This window comes from Triturus cristatus, chromosome 3_2 (assembly GCF_964204655.1).
Source record: "Triturus cristatus chromosome 3_2, aTriCri1.1, whole genome shotgun sequence".
Classification (NCBI taxonomy): domain Eukaryota; kingdom Metazoa; phylum Chordata; class Amphibia; order Caudata; family Salamandridae; genus Triturus; species Triturus cristatus.
Window position 1 is genome coordinate 791,814,470 of NC_140584.1, and position 23,303 is coordinate 791,837,772.

At 46.4% G+C, this 23,303-nt stretch overlaps 1 protein-coding gene across 2 annotated transcripts in view; it reads left to right on the forward strand.

The window, feature by feature from the left end:
• The window catches only part of ADAM23 (ADAM metallopeptidase domain 23), a 731,894-nt gene that overhangs the window by 365,972 nt on the left and 342,619 nt on the right, over positions 1-23,303 (forward strand). For both annotated transcript variants that reach the window (XM_085648912.1, XM_085648913.1), the window contains exon 9: positions 6,440-6,505. In XM_085648912.1, the coding sequence (XP_085505038.1) occupies positions 6,440-6,505 (66 nt within the window). The remainder of the gene's footprint in view (positions 1-6,439; positions 6,506-23,303) is intronic.

Sequence of the window (23,303 nt, forward strand, 5' to 3'; positions counted from 1 at the left end):
TAGGGGCACTAGTCTCTTTGTCACCATGGTGACACTAGCCCCTGTGTCCCTGTAGGCCACAGCCTTCTGACCATTGATCATGGGCTCTTGCCTGTACCTGCCCTAAGTATTGGGACTCATGGCAAAGTTGACAAACCCCATGCAACAATCACAGACTAGAGTTGCTTGTATAGGGGACCTGGTTAGGCCAGAGTCCAACTGAGTTCCCCAAGAAAACCCCCAAAAAGGTTTTGGGTGCACTCCCACCACCTGGGGGATTACTACTGGTAGTAACAGGAGGCGTTGAAGCTGCAGTGGGAGGAACATTTTCTTTATTGCCATTCTTTGGACAGCTGGAGTCAGTTTTCCAGTGGCCAGGTTGTTTGCACACATGGCAATATGGTTTCTTATTGGAAGAGGAAGGAGTTTGGGACCCACCCCAGAACTGGACTTTTGGGGCCCTTCAGAGGACTTTTCTGTATTTTTATTATCCCCACCTTTCTCTTTGGGCTTAGTCTAATCTTTCTTTTGGTCACCACCTTGGTTCTTGGGCCTCACCCTGGTTCTGACCCTTGTGTCTACCTTCTTTCCCAATTCTTGGGGAGAGGTCAGATCAGAGTCCACCAGGTACTGGTGTAAGAGTTGGTTTTGACAATTGTTAAGTATCTGCTCACGCATAATCAAATTAAACAATCCTTTAAAGTCAGTTGCTCTACTGCCAATTATCCAACCCTCCAGAGCCTCGATAGCGCAATCTACAAAGTCCACCCAGTCCTGTGTCTGTGCCTTCTGGGTATCTCTGAACTTCAAACTGTACTGCTCAGTGGTTAAGCCAAACCCATCTATCAGTGCACTCTTCAGGACTTCATAGTCATTAGCATCCTTTTCTCTAACAGTGAGGAGCTTGTCTCTACCTTTATCTGAAAAGGAGAGCCACAAGATTGCTGCCCACTGCTTTTGGGTGACCTGTTGTACTCTACAGGTCCTTTCCATAGCAGTTATCCACTTGTGGATATCATCCCCACTCTGGTAGGGAGGAACAACCTTGCTCAGGTTCCTGTGGTCTGGAATATATTCTCTGCCTCTAGGGACACTGTTGCTGCCACCAGAGGGTTCTAACCCCTCTCTTCTATAAGCTCTCTGGAGCTCAAAGACTTCCCTATCTAATGCCAACTGCTTGGTTTTGAGGGCAAATCTTGCTTCCTCATACTGCTGCACTTTGTACATTCTTTCAGAGGAGGTCTCCCTTCTAGGAAAGTAGGAGCTCCTCTGGTGCACAGATTCTCTGCCAGAGTGATAGGAGTGGTCAGACTCCCTAGAAAGGGACCTAGGCCTTTCCTCCACTCTGTCAGTTCTCTTAGGGAAAATTCCTCTGTCCTTTTCAGACCCTTGTGGATCTGGCCCTTCAACCACAGAGTCCTGGTCATCCTGATTTTCATCATTTGACCCAGACACTGTAATTGACCCACCCCCTGATTCAGACCCATTAGCTCCTAGAGCTAATCTAAGATCATCTGCTGTCAGCAGATCTATCAGGTGTAGTGTGGAGGGACTCTTTCCTAGCTTCAGGTGCCTTGCAGCACACATGGCTTTCAAGTCAAAGAAAGTCATGTCCTTATACTGAGGCTGGGTGGACCCACTGGTTCCAACCCTTAAGGACATTCTAGTGTTGTGCAGTGTTGTACTACCTACACTAGTTTGTGGCCTACTGATTCTAGCTTGAGCTGTAGAAAGGGTGTGCTATCCCTTTGCACACAGCTCTAAGTTAAGTAGAACTTATTGATACTAAGCTTGACTTTATATGTACCTTGAGTACCTATAGTGGTTTTCAGTTTGTAATTCAAATAGGGATTTTCTGGTAAAACAATGGCAAGCTGGACTTCCACATGCTGCCCACCAATGTGAGAAGTTGGCCTGGTATATGCTGTTCACTAGTTAAAGTCGACACCTTGCACCAGTACAATTCGACTCTTATGGTAGATAGGTTTCAGGCAACCTTTCAAGAAAGCTATCCTAGTGGTAGCTGTGGAGAGCAGCCTTCAGGCTAAGTCTTTAGAGGAATGTAAAGCAGCTTGTTTTACCTTATAATCTCTTGAATCACTAAATGAAAGGACACCACACAGGTATATATATCAAATATATATGTATTTATTACTAACAACTCTCTGCTAATCTCTTTATGAGATTAGAAGTCAGGAACATATGCATAAATCAACATTTCACAATAAGTTAAGCACAAATATGGCTGGGGCCCTAGGGGCGTACCAGACCATATACTAAAAAAGAGACTTAAGAATAACGACTTGCAAGGGGACAAGGCCTAGTGCCTTCAGAAGCGTGGGGGCCTCACGAAACCACCCAAGGCAGGTAAGTAAAAGACCCACGGGAGACGCATGCAGTGTGAGAACACAGCCGCGAATCCCTATTGACTTCAATGGAGCAAGTCGCGATTGGAAATTAAGAGTTTTAGGATACTTTGGGAGGGTCTACAAGCGAGTCACTTACAGGGTAAGTAGTTCTAGAGCCAACACCCACAGGAGCACTGTAGTGCTGGAGTTACCTCACCCAGGGAAGCCGGGTGCATAGGTGTCTTTTGGTGTCGGGTCGCGGCGTCGTTTTCAATGGGAGCCAAAGAAGACTTGCTGCTTGTGAAGACAGGAGAAGTGTCCGGTGGAATCCAAGCCTGGATTCAGAAGAAGGAAGACCTGAAAGCAGAGGGGACAGTGTTCAAAGTCACTTGGCAGTGACCCGGGGCAAGGAAGATGGATGCCCACAGTCGTCTGGTGACTTCAGGTGATCCATGGGTGTCTTGACTCTTCAGCCACGAGATCCAGGAGGCATCGATGACAACCAGGAGCTGGATTCAGTGTGTCCCACAAAGTCTGCAGCTTACTGCGGTGTCGGTGACCAGATTGAAGCCAACAAGCCGTGGTAACAGCAAGTCTCATGGAAAGGATAAAAAGTCAGCGGTGCTGACCAGCAAGGTCTGAGGGACTCAGCCAGCAAGGGTAAGTCAGGGCAGGCCTGGAGCAACCAGAGGAGCCCTTTGGAACTGTAGAAAAGTCTTCTGGGGACCCACAAGCCAACTGGACAGGGATCATGAAGACGCCTCGGGAGGATTCACTCAACAGGGGCCCATGGTCACTCGGGATGGGATAGGCCTCTGATCTTCAAAGGGATTCCTGCTGGAGGCTTGGACCGCACGTTGTCCAATGCACAAGTTCGTAGATGGTCGTGAATGGGTTGCACTCGAAAATAGGGCCCGGTACCCAGGGATTGCGGTTCCTCATCACTCGTGGGGTCCTCTTGCCTCAGCGTCGCTGGGGACTCACGATGGCCTTGGAGGAGTCCAAAAATCTTTTTCCTGGGCTGCAGGGACTTCGGACTCCGGCGGGAACGGGAAAGTTTGCGACCGTTGATTGCAAGATTTGGTGCCTGCCAAGCAGGGGAGTCACTCCTTGACTCCAAGGGAGATTCTTCCATCTTCCATAGGTAATGGAACCTCGAAGGTCCAGGATTCTTCTTCAGAACGTCGTCCAGGGATATCTAGTTTGCAATGGCAAGGGTGCCCTATCTTATACTGGAAGGGAGGGACTAGCTCTATGACCCCACCTATGGGAGGGTCAGGGGAGTGGGTGGCTACACCCACTTCCCTTTGTCCATTTTCACGCCAGAGCAGGGGCAGGTAGCCCCTGAGCCGGTTGAAATTGGTATATGCACAGAGGAGCCTACTGCTCCCCCAGTGCAGGACTTCAAACTCTCTAGGAGCGCACCCACCTAGCCCCAATACACTAAACCCTGTCTGGGAGGTGGTCACACTTCCTGTTACAGGATACCTACTGTTGGGCCTCCTCCACTGCGAGTTTCGGTCATCAGCAGGAGGGCAGCCCAGTGTCTGTGACTGGTGGCATCCATTTTGTGATGTCAGGGCTCTTCAGGATTCTACCATGTTTTCACAGTAGGTACATGTCTATTTCTCTAGAAGGGTGGGATCATACTCCCACACCAGTTACTGGTGTGGGGGTATGATTCCAAAGCGTTTGACACCAAACACGACATGTTTTGATGCAGCCATCCCAAAGTTAGCATTTACTGCAAGGTTATAATGCACTTAAGAGTATATGGTTTGACCGCATTCACAAACAGCCCCAGAGAATGGACTCTGAGAGCTGCAGAGGGGACCTGCTCAGGCAGAGGCACCCCCTCACATGGAAACCAAGCACCCTGCCCTCAGGATTGATAGGGCTTGCCTTAGGGGTGACTGATAGGTCTGAATGTGTGTGTAGGTGAGATATAGTGAACCTTTATCTCTGTGGGGAGTGCTAGCACCACCTCACCCAGGCTGCAGTAGCAGGCCTGTGGTGTCAGATTTAGTCTGCTTCCCAGGGGTGGCATAATACATGCTTCAGCCCCTGGTAGGCCTGTGAAGTACCTATGCCCTTGGTACCTAAGGTACCATATACTAGGGACTCATAAGGCACCACAGTATCCATTCACTAGTGCACCTAATATGCACTCCATGTCGTTTAAGGGAGTAAGCAGATAGGCTGGGGTCCTGAATAGCAGGATCCCAGCCAGACTAGTCAAACACCATCAAAACACCAGGAAAAAAGTGGGGGCAACCATGTAGTCAGATTCCACCTTCCTACATGCAAGATGTATTGTCATGATACGGGCCCCGTTTAGTGTGTGCCTCCCTACCTATGTTTGTCCTGTTCAAGACTGATGTGAAACATTTGTCAGTCTTATGTCTGAAAACACGCAGGGAGAAGAGTTCCCTATGCATAAGAAACACAGTTGTTTGTTTTTCCATAAAAAAGAAAAGAATGCCAATCAGCCCGTCATGTTCTGATTTACTATTCTCTCTGAAACAGCTTCTGCTGTAGCACAGGGAACCGTTTCAGTAAAAACTCCCCACCACAAAGGTATCTCTAGAGATCACAAGCCGAGTGCCACAGGATTGGCATCGAGCTGGGGACTAACAACCATCTTAACCATTTCTATATGTCACTGGCTGCAGGTACAGAGAGTGAAATGTAGACTTGCACACTGCCATATGCCCGGTGCAGCTATCCAGCGGCAGGTCTGCCCTGTTCAGGTATCTGTGGGGAGCAGGCTGGCCCACAGAGAAATGTAGGATGGAGAGTAGGCGGCAGGTATATCCACTGGGATGTGTATGGACAGTTCCAGATTACCAAATAGGCAAAGCAGGCACCAGCCTATGGGCTATACTCCTTTTAGGGACCCTGTTACAACAGATCAAAATACAACTTAATGTACATAATCCAGAGACATCAGTTTCACATCCAAAACCACAAAAGAGAGACTAGGGAATGAGCCTTCTCTAACTCCCCTTCAAATATCTCAACTAACAAAAAAAGAGAACGACCAGAAAAAGAACTAAGGTAAAACAAGATAACAAAAAAAATCAAAAGATCTTTTAATACTGCCCTCACCCACTATGCTGTGGCATGATTCTTCATAAAGCCACTGCAGACGCCCAGGGCAGACCAACACACTAGACAGAGCGCTATTTAAAAAAAAGCTTTTTTTAGGGTGAAGTAAGAAAGGAAAAAAGGATTGTGAGAGGGAAGAGTGTTCCCCAGAGAAGGGATCATCAGTTTCACATAACAGTTTGTCTCTGAAAAGCTCATCTTCTGGCATCTGTCTGTTTGTAAATAAATCTGGGGTATTGGGTAATACGAGATAATTTGCGAGGGGGGCTCCATAAATTTTGACTGCCCAGGGGCCTCCACAGGGCTTAATCCAGCGCTGTGTGCAGGGCTGGGAGGTCCAGTGGTGTATCTATGATTAAGGGCCAGATAGATCCAGTGGGTTCTCTGGGAGAGGCTGAAACATTTATGTTGGAAGGTAAGGAAGGTGGGAGGTTAAGGAGAGTGGATCTAGTTTGCCAACAAAAAGTGCACAGTATCTCCAACTAGGAATGAGTGCACATCGAAAATTGAGTAGATGCTTTAAACTTAGAATTTTAAATCAACGAGCAGGTCATTGAAAATTCAATTGCTATAGGTCACTTTGCACTTCTGTGATTTGCACTGAATCTGGTGATTGATTATTTAAATTCATTGGGTCTTCCTAGAGGCCTCCATGGGGTTGTGGCGTAAAAGAACAGCTCGCTCTTCTGCAGGGGAAAGTTGGAAAGGGAATAATCTCTTGAGGCCTGTGATTGTAATGCACTGCTCCCAAACATTAAACACAGGTTGGGAATCTGATGCCGCAAGCTAAATGCATTTGCTAGATCAGGGACAGGATAATCGGGCCTCCTGCTTAAATTCTAAACGGTTCCAAGACGTTTCTTGTGTTGCAGAGATGAAAGGGTTTCCGAATATTTTTGCTAAGAAGCAGTGCAGGGTGCAAATATTCTCCTAGCCCGGAGAGCACAGAATCTGAACCGGTGCTTTCTCTATAGTAATGTTATATTTTGTTTTGAATTAAACAGGCTAACAAAAGTGTTTTTGAAGAGATGAAATATTTGGAGCTCATGATTGTCAACGACCATAAAATGGTGAGTATGGATGCTACATGAAAGTAATTCCTCATTTGTTCATTTTAAAACCAAATCATTGATTATAATGTCAAGCAATACATAGATTATAGAAAAATGAACTTTCTGAATCGAACCTCATTATGCTTTTTTCAACCTGGGCTGTTTAGAATCATAGGGCCTGATTTAGAGAAGGTGATAATGATGGTAATTCCTCTAGTGCGACTCTTGAGGAAAAATCATGCTCGTGGTGGAAATCACGTTATCATTGCTTTAGTCAGATAGTATCCATTATAGATTTTTTTTACCAAACTTCTTCAGAAGTAACCTGTCTCCCTTGTAAGGTTGCTTCCTCATTAGACATGCAGATTGCAATAATGTTCATAGTTCAGCAGGCCATGCCTCATGGAAGCACATTACACTTTCAATAAGGATTTGAAAAAGCCAACACATGACCATGTGCATGAAAATTGGCAGCCAGCACTGTCTCAATATTGGCTGCCTACATGGGTCATTACTAGAGGTCCCGCCAGTCAGACACCAGAATCTTTGCTGTAGCAAACTGCAGTACCATAAACTGCTACTAGAGGGCCCTTGTAGCTTGCTGCAGTATTCCTTGGGCTGGTATTAGAGTTCTGAGTCAAACACAAATGCCTGCTATAGCACCATGCAGTACTTTAAGTTATTACTCCAAACTTCCAAAACCGTCCCCCCACAATCGCAGGATACCAGCGAATTATTATGAACAGATCAGAAGCCCTTACATATTTGTTTTATTTTGAAAGTTGAATGGAACAATGGCAACAAATCTTAACAGTATTTTTATTTCCAGCCTAGCATATCATATAAAGGGTGTGGCTTCAAAATATTTGCATATTCAATTTTGCAACTCTAATGATTATTTTATTATGGCCTAAGTAACTCTCCCATGCTCGTGCTCGTGTTCCTCGTGGTGTTAGAAGTCACCCTAATACGTCATTGGTGTTGCTGCACACTTGTATGTAGAAATTTACAACCTACAGCTGAAATCCTGTGTTTGCTGTTTTTACAGTGGTTGTACCTGCTAGTTTTAGGAGAATTCAAATGGGGGATTGGCCATGATAATGATGGTGGAAATGAACAGGAAAGGTAGCATCATAATATGGGGATGATGAGAGGAGAGAGGGTGGCGAGGAGGCAGAGCAAGGTGATGTTGCTGAATATAAACAGGGAAAGTCACATCAATTGTGCTTTTATTTTCACAACAGCAAATCATGTCCAGGGTTTTGCTTTAATATATAAGTTAATTGTTTGTACAAATTTTCCAGCGGAACGGGTTTTGCATTGAGCAGTTCGTTGGTCAAATTCAAGTTCAAGCTGCACTCGAGTGGATGGACCTTTAGTCATGGACCGAGGTGTAAGATGTACTAATCACCAATACATCAATGTCCAGACCCCCTGGGATATTGCAGCAAAGATTTGCAAATTTTGCGGAATAAAAATGGAAATTATGTGGCACAAAAATTGTAACGTTGCACACTTTATTTTACTCGTAATCATTCCCTTTAAGCCTTAAATGGATAGAAACTGTTTTAGAAGAGTATTCCACTTTGAAATAAGCATGTTTAAAGTGTCTGAGAGTGTTTGTTTGCTATATTCTCCTTCGTGGTAACATTTTGGAGCATAGGTTGAGCCAAGCATAATGGCACAAGGTGGCCAGTCATCCTGTTTTTTGTGTGCATCGTGCTGATGTGGTGCTAGCGGTTCAGAGTCCCAGGGCCAGCTGCTGTAAGACACCATGCCTCTTCCTCAGGCTCACTAGGGCGCAGGGTCGTAGTGGGTGGAGGTGCATTGCCACAGCTCATGTTAGCATGCTAAATATTGCTCTAGGCAGATCAGTGACATGGGAGTGAATGTAAGCCCTTTCACAATGCAGCCCCCACCACCATGTGACTAACAGGAGGTGTGTGCAGTCATCCGATTGGAGTTAATAATAGAGAATGTATGCTCATTGGAATAATATTTTTGTAAACAATATGTAGGACACTGTATTCTAACACAACCATCCTTAGCATGTTGGTTGCATACCTTATGTTATCAGTGGAAATTCGTTGTATACAATTGGCATTCCTTCATGCATCCATCCCTCATTCCCTGCCTTCCCTTATTCCCTAACCTTTCACCCCACATCTGGTTCCTTCATGCTCACTTTTCCCTGCTGCATCTCCGTTTACCCATTCTGCTTCTATATTCCCTTTTCTTTTTTCCACTCGTTCCTCTCTTTCTTTCCTGTCTCTGTTCCTCTCTAACCTTTCTTTTCTTTTCACTAATCCCCCTCACAACTACCTCCTCCCTCACTCTTTTCCCTCTTTTCCGTCTGACTCCTAAGTCCTCCCCAACTTCCATTCCGTAGCTCCTTCCCGTTCCTTTGTTTACTTCTGTGCCTTTCCTCATTCCTATGACTTCCTGTTAGAAATGGGGGTCTCAAGTTGGCAGAGGCAGGTACCTTAGTCCAATTGGGGACACTTGCTTCTAGTCAGGGTGAGGTGGATACACACTTTGGATAACCTCTGCTCACCCCCTGGGTAGCTTGGCACGAGCAGACAGAGTTATCCCAAAGGCAATGTGTAATGTGTATGCACTCAAAACACTCAGTAATACAGTGATAACACCACAAATGGACACCACATCAGTTTAGAAAAATAAAATATCTTTATCTAAACTCAACAAGACCAAAACGACAAAAATCCAACGTACATGTAATAGGAATATGATTTTAAAAAGGTTTCAACAACTTGGGCCATAAAAAACAATGGATGTGTGATTTCTCTCAAAGTACCTGTAGCTGCGACAAAATCAAGAAGGCCAAACTGCCGCAGAGATGGGAAGGGTCGGAAAACAAAGAGATGCATCCGATCCTGAGACCATGGGGAGGCGACAGTTCTGCTGTACGCAGGAGAAGTAATGCGTAAATCCTGTCTTTAGGGGGAAGTGATTGCGTCAATTCCTAGATGGTTCTGGTCTGCGGGTGATGCGACAGGAAAACTTGCCGCACAGGTATGTTGCGTGGAAATCCGGGATGCGCCGGTTCTTACAGCGGCGACAGGCACTGCTTTGCTTTCGGCAGCGGTTAGGCGATATGTGGAGATTCTTTTCGCACAGTGGTGCTTCCTCGGAAAAACAGCCGCAAGAAGAGCGATGCGTCGATTTTGTTGTAGCTGCGGTGCTTTTCCAGCTCTCAACAGCAGGAACAACCTCCAGAGGCCCAATACAGTAACAGGCACCTCTTGGGAGGTCAGAACTCCCAGCAAGGAAGTTCAGGGGAGCTGGGGGTGAAGTATTTGTGTTCCGAGACTTCAGAACAGGAGGCAAGTTCTACTCAAGCCCTTGGCAATCTTCCTCAAGGAGGGGACCCAGCACACAGCAAAGTCCTTTCCTTGGCAAAAGCAGCTACTACAGGCCAACCCCAGACAGCACACAGCAAAGTGGCAGTAATCCTCCTCCAGTTTCTCCAGCTCTTCTCCTTGGCAAAGGTTCCTCTTAATTCCAGAAGTAGTCTAAAGTTCAGAGGTTTTAGGTCTAATACTTATACCCCATAATGTCTATGTTCTCTTTGTGCAAGGGTCTCTGAGCCCAGTCGAAACCAGTTTTGTCCTCACTGGTGCAGTATTACCACAGAGGTGGAGACTGCATTGTGCAAGGGAGACAGGCCCTATTCAGTTGAAAGGAAAATCTCTTCCCACCACTCTAAATGCAGACCAGCCTATTCAGGTGCTAGTGAAAACTCCTCCTTCTACTCTGAATGCAGCCCCGGTCTATTCAGCCCAGCCCTGACTCATTCAGGAAAGGCAGGACACACATTAAACTCCCTCCCCGGAGGCTGTCTGAGAGAATGCACATACCAGCCCCTGTCAATCCAAAACCAGACAGTCAATACACAAACAGGCAGATGCACACTGAATGGTTAAACAAGAAAGCGCCTACTTTCTGTAAGTGTCATTTTCAAACACATAATTTAAAAACCATCTTTACTAAAAGATGTGTTACTAAATTCTGAGTTCAGAGAGCCTAAACTTTATTTCTCTATCTTGTCCGAATGGGAAGTTATATTTCTAAGATATTGTAAATAAACTCCAGTTCTATCCAATGGGGCAAGATAGCCTTTCAAAAGTGAAAAACGAAATTGGCTGTACTTCACTATCATAACATGTCACACACACCAGTACATGTCCTACCTTTCACATACACAGCACCCTGCCCAAGGGGGTACCATGGGCCTACCATAGGGGTGCCTTACATGTAAGAAAAGGGAAGGTTAGGGCCTGACAAGTAGGTGCACTTGCCAAGTCGACATGGCAGTTAACAACTGCACACAGACACGCAAGTGGCAGGTCTGAGCTACATTTTCAGAGCTTATCATGTGGGTGGCACAATCGGTGCTGCAGGCCCACTGGTTGCATTTGATTTACAGGCCCTGGCACACTTCAGTGCACTTTACCTAGTACCAGTAAATCAAATATGCCAATCAGGGAGAACCAATTGTAACAACAATGTACACAGAGAGCATATGCACTTTACCACTGTTTAGAAGTGGTAAAGTGCCCAGAGTCCTATAGCCAATAACAACAGGTCAAGAAAAAATAGGAGGAAGAATCAAAAAGTTTGGGGATAACCCTGCAAAAAGGGCCAAGTCCAATACTTCCCTCCAACATTATTTCATCCTTCGATCCCACCACCATCTCCTCACTGTCCTCCACCCTAACAACGGCTCCCCTGCTTTTCTTGGCTCTGTATAAACATATATTTTTTTTAAAAAGCTGGACATGTGTCTGTAATTCAGGACCAATATATAAAATGGAAAGACATATAGAACAACACAGACAGCTTAGAGCATCCTTGCACAACAGAGACTCCAAGCAAGCCGTGCTCTTTTCTTATACTATGAAGTGTCATAAAGTGTTCTTTCTATGAACATGAAAAACGACATAAATTGGAAGATAGCAATCTTACCAACAACTGTTTCTTAGTTGCTGAACGTTTGTGCAAATAATCACACTACCATAAAGGTGCTGATATGTGTCCTACTTTTCTGCATGTTTTATTTTTGGGAGCAGCACCGTGTCCATTTTGCGGAGGAATGGGACTTTTAAAGACAACCTTAAAATTGTTTCTTGTAAAACAAATGGTGCTGTCTGTCCTCACTGACTCGATTTTCAAATAAGACAAATAACATGACTCAAGATGTTCACAGGCAAAACTTGCTATTGAATCAATTGGGAAGGGTAGAAACCCGGAGGAGTAAAAGCATCAGTTGGAACCCCAGGATCTTATTACTCTGCCTTCATCTCCGCATAGCGAATGCACGAGCAGGTCAACCCTAGCATCATTTTCCAACGCATTGAAGGCAAGCTACAGGCACACACCTTGTGAGAAAAAACATGCCTGAGGTGTTTTTTTTTTTTTTTTTTTTTGCGATTTATAAAGCGCCTGGTGACCCGTAGGCATCCCCGCGCTGTAACTTTGTGAGAACCAAGAGAGGAAGACAGAGGGACCTATTTGGGAAAGAGGAAGGTTTTTAATTTTTTTCGGAAAAGGACGTGACAGGGTTCCAGACGCAAGTTGCGAGGAAGAGAGTTCCATCCTATAGAGGCTTTGACAGAGAAACGTCGGCCACCGGTGCGTGCCTTCTTAAACCTAGGGACTGTGGCCAGATGTTCGCAGTCAGAGCGAAGGAGTCTGGGAGCCTTGTAGGGGGTGACCATGTCTTTCAGGACTGCTGGACCGACACCATTGATGAGTTTATGGGTGGTGCACAGGGCTTTAAACTCTACACGCTGGCGGACAGGAAGCCAGTGAAGAGCTTTAAGAGCAGGCTTGGCAGAGGCTCTGGGAGGAAGGTTCATGATGAGCCGCGCCGCCGCGTTTTGAGTCCGTTGGAGTTTGGCCAGGGTAAATTCGGGGGCGCCGAGGTAAACGGCGTTACTGTAGTCCAGCCGGGCTAAGATGAGCCCTTGAACCAAAAGTTTCCTGGATAGGGGAGGAAGGAGGGGGAGAATCTTGCGAATTGACCGCAGGAGGCCAAAGCATGTTCCAGCAGTTTTGGTTGCCTGTGTCTTCATGGTGAGGTCAGGTTCAAGCCATACCCCTAGTGTCTTAATTTCTTTTTTAGGTGTGGGGATTTCGCCAAAGGCATCCGGCCATACTGATGGTGGGATGGAGGTCCATTTGTTACCCAAGAGCATGATTTCGGTTTTTGCACCGTTCAGCTTCAAGGAAGAATCGCACATCCAGGTGTGAATATCCTGGAGACAGTTCAGCAGGCTGTCTGGGTGTTTATCCAGGTGGGACAAAGAGACGACAAGTTGTGTGTCGTCGGCATAGTTAACTATTTTTATCCCATAAGGGGTCACGATGTCTTCAAGGGGGGCCATGTAGACATTAAACAGGGTGGGACTAAGCGAGGACCCCTGAGGGACACCACACGTGAGTGGGAGTGGGTCTGATCGTGAATTGCCGTCCCACACCTGCGTGTGCAGTTCCCGTGATTCCAGCCCTATGCAGGCGGTGGAGAAGGACACGGTGATCCACCGTATCAAAGGCGGCACTGAAATCCAGGAGGATCACTGCCACTGATCCTCCTGAGTCCAGGATACACCTTGCCTCCTCGATGACGGAGAGGAGGGCAGTGTCCGTGCCATGGCCGGGCTGGAATCCTGTTTGAGATTGCCGAAGGAGTTTGTTAGTCTCAAGGAAATGGGATAACTGCACATTCACTAGTTTCTCAGCCATCTTGCTGATACAAGGGAGGAGTGATATGGGTCTATAATTGGCCATGTCGTCCGGGTTCAATTGGGGCTTTTTCAGGAACGCCTTGACAACGGCGTTCTTCCAATTGGGAGGCACTGTGCCTTGGGAAAAAGAGGTGTTGATTAGATCCCTAATAGAGGGGGCTATACTGGGTGACACGGTTTTCAAGAATCTAACCGGGGCTGGGTCAAGGGGGGAGCCACTCTTCATTTTGGCCAACGTGGAGGTGACCTCCGTAAGCGAAACTGCTCTGAAAGACTGCAGCTGCGGGCTGTTGGGGCAAGTCTCCATAGCCGTGTGGTTATGGGGGCTGATGGTGGGGAGGGATTCCAGTATACGCGATATTTTGGCATCAAAAAAGGAGGCTAGGTCCTTGCTTCTATCTGGGGGAGGGGGGCAGGCAGCGGGTGCCACAGGGATGTTAAGAAGTTCTTTGACTATAAGGTAAGATTCTTTGGAAGAGTTGGTGGCGTTTTTTATTCTATTGTCGTAGAATGCGGCCTTGGCTAGCTTTAGGGCAGATTTGTAACGTCTTACCGAGCAGTTGTACTTGTCCTTATTGTTATGGAGCCAATCCTTTCTCCACAGTCTCTCTGCCTTTTTGCACTCTTTACGAAGAGCTCTGAGTTCAGAGTTGTACCATGGGGCATGGCCCTTTGTCTTGTTTTTGTACTCACGATTTTTTATGGGGATGATACTGTCGAGGGAGGAGGAGATCCACTCTCTAAATTGGGTATCAGCGGTGGAGGGGTCCTCCGAGAGACTAGGGATCGAGGAGTCCAGGGCTTTGGACCAGTCCTCCACCGAGAGTTTGGCCCATGATCTGTCTCTGGTGAGGGTGGTGGGTGTGTGGGGTTTCTTAAAAGCCCCTGGTAAGTGGGTTGTGACCAGAAAATGGTCCGTCCACGGGAGTGGTTGGGAATTAATGAATTGGAGAGAAGGGATGTTAGAAAACACCGGATCAAGTAGGTGTCCTTTCGTATGTGTTGCCCCGGTGTTGGCCAGGAGAAGGCCATAGGCTGCTAGGTCGCGAATTAGCTCCGATGCGCCTGTGTCTAAAGGGTCCTCGAAGTGCATGTTCAGGTCTCCTGTTATTAGGAAGTTAGATGTTAGGTGGGCCGAGGAAGAGACGGTTTCCAAAAGGGTGGCCGGGAAGGGGCCGGGGTGGCCGGGAGGCCGATACACCAGGAGGCCTGACAGGGAGCTAGTCGAGGATAACTGGATCGTGAAGAGGCAGCTCTCTGACTCCTGGGTCTGAATTTCGTTGGATCGACAGGCGAAGTGGTCCCTGTGGATGATAGCTAGTCCACCTCCTCTGCCTAGAGGTGTCAGCAAGTAAAGTCTCTAACAGGCAGAATCAAATGAAAATTTTGTCAGGTAGGTGAGAATGGATTTTCTCAGGGGTCTAACTCTTTGAGCATGAGTAAAGAAGTGCCTCCTGTAATGAGAGTGGATAAGGGGTGATAGGGGCGGATTCCTGCCTACCTGGTTGTCTCCAAGAATCCTCACAGGTCGCCAGGATCTTTTTATCTGCCAAATAGCGTAGAGGGGATGAACACAATTATCAAAATATATCTACCACAATTAGACTTCTTTTGGAAAGGATCACTGACTCTGAATCTAAAATTTGTAAGATTTTATTACCACCAAAAACATCTGAACATATAAACACCTCAATACAAGGTGCAAAAGGTAAATAGGCACTAACACAAAAGCAAGTCTACGCAAGATTCTCATTCGACTTAAAACAAAATAAATTACAGATTCTAAAAGCATCAGGAATATAATCATCAGGCTAATGTCTATTTTAGGAATCATTGGTCAAAGGAAAAACAATTCTATCCCTACTCTAACTCTAAGGTGACATCCCTACTTAACAATCCCATCCTAAGCAAGAGGATCAAAGAAAAAGGTGTCAGAAGTGAAGACTTCCTAAGAAGTACATTCACTTAGCCAGAGCTCGATCTAAGATGCTCCTTCTAGCTTCCCACCTAATCCTCATCTGCCCCACCCACGGGGCACTGTCCCTAATACAAAACCCCAAAATCATGGAACACGCCCTTCGGCACACCTCTTCGGCCAGGTCTTCTCTCGGTAGTTTTCCATCAGAAATTGTCTGTCGTCCAAAGTCCGTTAGCTTGACCTTGGGTCCCAGGCAACTTTTCTCGCCAGAAGTAACTTCTTCACATTCCAATGCACTCCCCTGTTGGCTTCCCACAGCATCCTAATTCCTAAAACAAAGACCTATTCTCACTAACGTGCTAAATGTCCTTGCACCTGCAACAGAAACATGGGAACGAGAAGAAACATTTCACATCTTTAAGATTTTACATTTCTCTGCAGCCCAAAGCCTTTACCAAGGGAATCATATTCGGCCTACAACATTAGCTAACATAAGAAATGTTATGTTATGTTATTTGTACACTTCTATAGCGCACGGCCACTCCACTGGAGTATCCCGGCGCTTTAACGAAGACTCCCAACCGAAGATGGGGAAAAACATAACACCAAAAGGGCATACAAACACAGAAACAGCATCAAGATTATGGGAAGAGCAAAGTCTTAAGAGCCTTGCGGAAAGACAGAAGACTAGAAGTCTGTCTTAGAGAGATTGGAAGATCATTCCAGGCATGAGGGGCTAAGTGACGAAAAGATCGTCCTCCTGCTCTTGCTCGTTTGATAGTGGGAACACTCATCTTTGATAAGGACGAGGATCTAAGAGATCTGGGAGGGGTATACCAAGACAGTCGTTTGGAGATATATTTGGGGCCTATGCCATGCAAGGCCTTGAAAGTCGTGGTCAGAGTTTTAAATAGAATCCTTTTTGCAACTGGGAGCCAATGCAATGTGGCAAGAAGATCCGTGGCTCTGACTTTCCTTGGAAGACCAAAAATGGCTCGGGCTGCAGAATTCTGGGCGATTTGCAGACGCCTGACCAAATATTTGGGAAGTCCCAGAAACAGAATGTTTGCATAATCCAGCCTGGAGCAGATCAGTGCCTGGACAATAATTTTTCTGTGCTGGATAGAGACTAGAGGGAGAAATTTGCGAAGCATCCGCAGGATGCCGAAACATTTCCCAGTAAGAGATGAAATATGTGGTCCGAAAGATAGCTTGTTGTCAATCACCACTCCCAAATTTTTGGCTTTCACAGACGAGCTAGTGGGAGGAGACATATCTTTCGGCCACCAGGTTTTCCAATCGGGTTCAGATGTACAGCCAAAGAAGAGCAGCTCCGACTTGTCTGCGTTGCACTTCAGCCCATGGCGTCCAAACCACTCAAAGACAGCACTCAAACATCCGTTGACCTGGACACTATCAAACTGACCATCCCTGTTACTTACAAAGAGGAGCTGGGTGTCGTCAGCATAGCTGACAATCCGGGCGCCAAAAGCCTCCGCTGTCACCGCCAGGGGGGCCATAAAGATGTTGAACAGGAGGGGGCTCAAGATGGAACCTTGAGGGACCCCCACTTCAAGTGGTGACATTTCAGCAGAGAAGGGTGGCGCCCAGATTGTCTGCCGGCGGTCGGCTAAGAAGGATTTAAGCCAATTCCACACCGTTCCCCGCAGACCAAAGTCCCAGAGTCTGGAGAGAAGAAGTGCGTGGGGAACGGTGTCAAACGCCGCCGACAGGTCCAGCATAATCAGTACCACTTTTTTACCAACATCCAACTCCTCCCTGATGGCATCTGTGACTTCAAGGAGCGCGGTCTCCGTGCTGAAATTTGCACGGAAACCAGATTGAGTATTATGCAACAGACCCCTTTCCTCAATAAAATTGGAAATAGATCTGTGAGCAAACCTTTCAGTCACTTTCGCCAGAGCAGGGAGTAAGGAGATGGGTCTGTAATTTGCATAGACTGCAGGGTCGAGCGCAGGTTTTTTTATAAGTGGCAAGATCATGGCACTCTTCCAAGCTTTGGGAACTACCCCGGAAGAGAGTGACAGAAATGAACAGGCCTTCTCTCCTAACGTATATGCGATCAGGCCTTTACAAAATTAAACACACTACTAAATCACACTCTAAGCATTAGTTCGCTATTCTCATGTAAGTAAATAAGCGCCCTACACGTATGACTTTAACATGACACACGTGTAACCTAATACATTGCATCGTACGAAACTAATGATTGTTCATCTTATTGAATACATTCACGATAACTAGCAACGTTAATCTTCACGAAGTATTATTACATTTTTAATCACCTCTATGTTAAATGATTACAGCAATACATTTCTATGGCACGTCTAAACATACATTGATTAATATGCGGGTGCTGACTAACGGTGAATATGATGCACCCCTACAAAATTCAGAATCTTATGACGCTCAATCAGGGGCATCTGAATCTAACGAGCTCAGCAATGCACAATTAAACCACATTTCACAATAGTATGCAACCCTCTCTACGCTTACCATAGAGGGAATAATTATTCAGGATTGAACAATTCACGAAATCCTAGCCATCACACAATGGAAGTCTTTTTTGCTAGCCCTTCAAGTGATATCTTGTAGCAGGATGATAATTAAGTCAGCATGTCCTCGGTGCGGTTGTAGAGAATATGAAAAGTGCACAGATGAACATTCACACAGAAAGATTAATCAAGAGAATAGAGTAAATTAAAGTTAAATTAAGGTGGCACAACAGCTAAAGGAACATCTTTGTGTTAGCCTGAATCATTTATACTGAGGCCAGCATTAACTATGGTCAACAGTATCATAAAAATTACAAGTGATATATATATAAATTCATGTAAAGTGTATATTAGTGTAACGTTATATAAAGCATAAAATAGTGAGAGAGCATTACCACAAAGTCTGCATGCTATGTAAAAAACAGCTTTTTAGCTTTCTTTTATACTGTACAACGCTAAAGTCATCAGTTTGTAGGAAGTATAAGGGCATAAACTGACTGGGAGAGCAATACTGGGGACAGAAAATGATAGGAGAGAGGGGCTGCAGCAAGATACGAAGAGAGAATAGAAGGGGAAGTGGCAGTGTAAAGTGATGGTAATGAATGAACAGGTGGTGCAGGGCAAGGATAATGATGATGACAAGAAGGCATGGCACAATGATGATGGAGTGGGAAGCAATGGGAAGGATGAACAGGAGAGAACTGATAATGTCAAGGAGGTTGGGAAAGATGATGAAGAGGGGTGGGTAATATGAAGGTGGAGCAGGAAGTGATGGCAGGTAATAATAAGCAGAAGGAGGCTGTGACTGAGTGGATGGGGCCAGATGACAGTGAGGGGTGGGGCAAAATGACCATTGAATGGGAAATGATGACTGGGAATGAATGGGGGTGGAAGTGATGATGGAGAAGGAGCATATCAGGTGACGTTGAGGAGGCATGGAATGTCCAGAGATCACTCAAGGTACTTGTAGTGAAGTGGATTTTCGGGTGACCCAGTGTCCACCTAAAAGGATCAGGTCAGCAACTGCTAGATCTCACATAAATTAAATTAAATGAACCTGTGGTAGATGTCCCTGGAAATGTGACACAGAGCAGTCAGACTTAACTCAAAGGCAGTGTGTAAATTATACAAGCAGTGCATTAACAGTAGAAAAAGTCACATAAAACAAAATAAAACCAGGCTTGCTTGAATCCAGTATGGTATGCTCAGACGTGAGTCCCTTGCTCACTTTGCCACTGGATTCAAGCAAGCCTGGCTGAAGACGGCTGAAATGCTCCGTCCATCACCACCCCCTTTTGTACCGCTTTGTTTGCCACAAGTTGGCAGGGTATGCTCAGACGTGAGTCCCTTGCTCACTTTGCCACTGGATTCAAGCAAGCCTGGCTGAAGACGGCTGAAATGCCCGAAACCGGTCCTAGGAAGCTTGTTTCCGGTCCAGGGAAGGCATGGCTTGGTAGTTCGGGCTGGACTGTTCCCATGAAGCACAGGGTCAGACTGATTTGCATATGGCCATGTCTGAACTGGGGTGGCAGAGTGGGCTAAAGAACAGTGATGGATCAAACCCAGATCTGTTGACTGGGTGTGAGTGTTTGATTGGTTCTGATGCTCCGTCCATCACCACCCCCTTTTGTACCGCTTTGTTTGCCACAAGTTGGCAGGGTATGCTCAGACGTGAGTCCCTTGCTCACTTTGCCACTGGATTCAAGCAATCCTGGCTGAAGATGGCTGAAATGCCAGAAACCGGTCCTAGGAAGCTTGTTTCCGGTCCAGGGAAGGCATGGCTTGGCAGTTCGGGCTGGACTGTTCCCATGAAGCACAGGGTCAGACTGATTTGCATATGGCCATGTCTGAACTGAGGTGGCAGAGTGGGCTAAAGAACGGTGATGGATCAAACCCAGATCTGTTGACTGGGTGTGAGTGTTTGATTGGTTCTGATGCTCCGTCCATCACCACCCCCTTTTGTACTGCTTTGTTTGCCACAAGTTGGCAGGGTATTCTCAGACGTGAGTCCCTTGCTCACTTTGCCACTGGATTCAAGCAAGCCTGGCTGAAGACGGCTGAAATGCCAGAAACCGGTTCTAGGAAGCTTGTTTCCGGTCCAGGAAAGGCATGGCTTGGCAGTTCGGGCTAAACTGTTCCCATGAAGCACAGGGTCAGACTGATTTGCATATGGCCATGTCTGAACTTTGGTGGCAGAGTGGGCTAAAGAACGGTGATGGATCAAACCCAGATCTGTTGACTGGGTGTGAGTGTTTGATTGGTTCTGATGCTCCGTCCATCACCACCCCGTTTTGTATCGCTTTGTTTGCCACAAGTTGGCAGGGTATGCTCAGACGTGAGTCCCTTGCTCACTTTGCCACTGGATTCAAGCATGCCTGGCTGAAGACGGCTGAAATGCCAGAAACCGGTCCTAGGAAGCTTGTTTCCGGTCCAGGGAAGGCATGGCTTGGCAGTTCGGGCTGGACTGTTCCCATGAAGCACAGGGTCAGACTGATTTGCATATGGCCATGTCTGAACTAGGGTGGCAGAGTGGGCTAAAGAACGGTGATGGATCAAACCCAGATCTGTTGACTGGGTGTGAGTGTTTGATTGGTTCTGATGCTCCGTCCATCACCACCCCCTTTTGTACCGCTTTGTTTGCCACAAGTTGGCAGGGTATGCTCAGACGTGAGTCCCTTGCACACTTTGCCACTGGATTCAAGCAAGCCTGGCTGAAGACAGCTGAAATGCCAGAAACCGGTCCTAGGAAGCTTGTTTCCGGTCCAGGGAAGGCATGGCTTGGCAGTTCGGGCTGGACTGTTCCCATGAAGCACAGGGTCAGACTGATTTGCATATGGCCATGTCTGAACTGGGATGGCAGAGTGGGCTAAAGAACGGTGATGGATCAAACCCAGATCTGTTGACTGGGTGTGAGTGTTTGATTGGTTCTGATGCTCCGTCCATCACCACCCCCTTTTGTACCGCTATGGTAGTGTGCAAGCATTGAACCCATCTTTGTTTTCTAAGTATGGGTGACTGAGTAAGGTTGATCAGTTCTCCTTAAACATCTGCTATGTCAATAACCACTTATGGCAATACATTTTCGGTATGATTCATGCTTAAATAATGGTTGATCAACTTGGTGGTACTGCATCTGCATCGTGTGTCACTTCTATGTTTGCCAGTGTGCACACACACCTTCATGGTGGTCCTACCTATGTAACACAGTGCACATGGGTAAGTAATAAGGTATATAACTTTATTCAGTCTGAAATCAACAGATGTGGTTGTCATAGTGAGGCGGCAGATTACACATGATCCACATGGATGATGTCCACTCAATGTGGGGAGGCTGTAAAGTTCATTTTGTCCAACTGATTTAGTCTGCTTAGAGGGTTGACATGGTTAGAAAATGACAACCTCTTCCTGTGGGTAGAATTATCCTCCATTTCTTTTATTCTGCCACTAGGGATACAATACATTTATCAGTTGACCTAGTAGGTAGTTTAATTCTTTTCCATCCTTTCATTCCCCTCTGCAGACCCTTACACCCACATAGACCATAAAAGTGGCATAGCTAAATACCTATCTACTATTCCCCCTAAGCTCCTCGATATATTGATGGATAGTAACTTACATCTACTCCTTAGGAGAGTTGTCAGGAAAGGCCCGATGATGAAGCATGCCACCCATTGGGTGGCTGAGGGCCATCGTCCTTAAACAAGAAGGATTTCCTATTTTGATCAACCCTAATGATGTGATATCCCCCATATCTTTTGGCAGCTAGTTCTTTCTGTGATATTTTGTAACATTACTTTTCTACATGTCCCAATTTTTTGGGCTGCAAGCCTTAAATAGGAGTGACTTACTAATATTGAAATGGAAGGTCTTTTGTTTCTCAAAAAGAGTTGTCAGGGCCAGACTGGGAACAGAAACCAGCATCGGCAAACTGCTCGGCTGGCTCCCCTGGGGGTCAGGAAGATATGGCTGAGCTGTTTGCTACAGCTGGTTTCGGCTGATTTTGTTACCGGGGGCCGATATTGCCGGCCCCTGGTAACAAAAACGGCCCTCAGGGGCACAAAACCGGCCCCCACCCTGGCAGGCCACCGGGAAAAATGCCCAGTGTCCTCTACAGCCAGTCCGGCCCTGGTTATTGTGACAGGTTGCACAAAAGGCTTTACCCTACAGCAGTCAAGCTACACAGGGTAGGGCTGGATCCATGATTGAGTGCCACTGTAGTGAATAGCGCAATAGCGGCTGTAGTGCACAGGTGGCATTTAACTTTCCATGCCATGGCCGTATTTCTACACCATACATTGTGGATTTGTAGGATATGCAAATATGCCAATCAGGGGCTGCATTACACATGGGGCACATTCTTCTTTGTTGTGCCGGGCGCACCTTTAAAAGGTGCACTAGCCCCAATGAAGGAAAATTCACCACATTGTGGGGATTGCGCTGCCCCAGGGCAGCTGCGAACTCGTGCTGCCCTGGGGCTGCGCATTCACGTGAAATACGAAGCAGCTGCTTTACAGCCGCTCTGAGTTTCACTTTGCATGCGGTAACCTGCCTGCTCTTTTAAAGGGGATTAGAGAGCCCCTTGCAGGTGACTGCACCCGCCTGCCACGGGATGTCTGGGTGGTCCATAGCACCCCTTCTACCTCCTGCAGAGGGTTGCTCTCAGGAGGCACACTGACAGTGCGCCAACTTTTAGATGGTGCATTGTCAGTGCACCTCCTGAGGGCTTCTTTGCCTCTGCGCTCGTGTCGGTAATACGGCGTAGGCGCAGAGACAAATGGATTCCCTCATTTGCATGTGGGCATGCCCCCATTCAAATGAGGAAACGCCGCCTTGAAGATAGCACTGATGCTTTATGTGTGCCAGCACTATTGGTATTACAGAAGGGGCCGCACAAGCGTCTGAGGCTCCTTCTGTAATATCAAAGTGGCCCGGGGAGTACAAAGCGGACGTAAATGCCTATTGCGCCCCAGGGCACTTTCTGTAATACGGCCCCAGGTTTTAAGCACTTTTCAACATGTTCTACTGGTCAGAGCACAAATACCGAGCACTGGATAGCAGTGTCCCAGTTTTAGAGTTCAAGATTACCACCAGGTGTATCCCCCACAAAAAATCCAAAACTGGATTTGACCACTCATAAATGGGTCACTTTGTAACAATGCTCTACTTGTTTAGTTTACTCTAGGAGTGTCAGCTAGACTGGTGGCACCCCCTCACACCAAACTGTAATGGTGAAGGTGGTGATCAACCGAAACAACACACTACTCTACTTGCAATATCTGGGGTCATGCTTAGGTTCCAGAAAATGCAAGAACATTTTAGTTTTCAGTTGGTTTTTCATGCTTACTCTCCTACATCACCTACACATGAACAAAGAGACATTTTTTACAAGAATAATAGCTCTGGCTGCACATTATTATTATTGTGTGTACATTAGAAGTCACTATATTGGGGGTATGATTAATTATCAAAGTCACTGATCACACGTTCTATGGCATCACTGATAACATGATTGTAACATCTGAAGTTACATCATTGATGGCAACACTGTGCATAGCGGGGGAGCGAGTTAGTTATTTTACCTTCTAGTGTGAGTCATAGGTACTTCACATAACTAT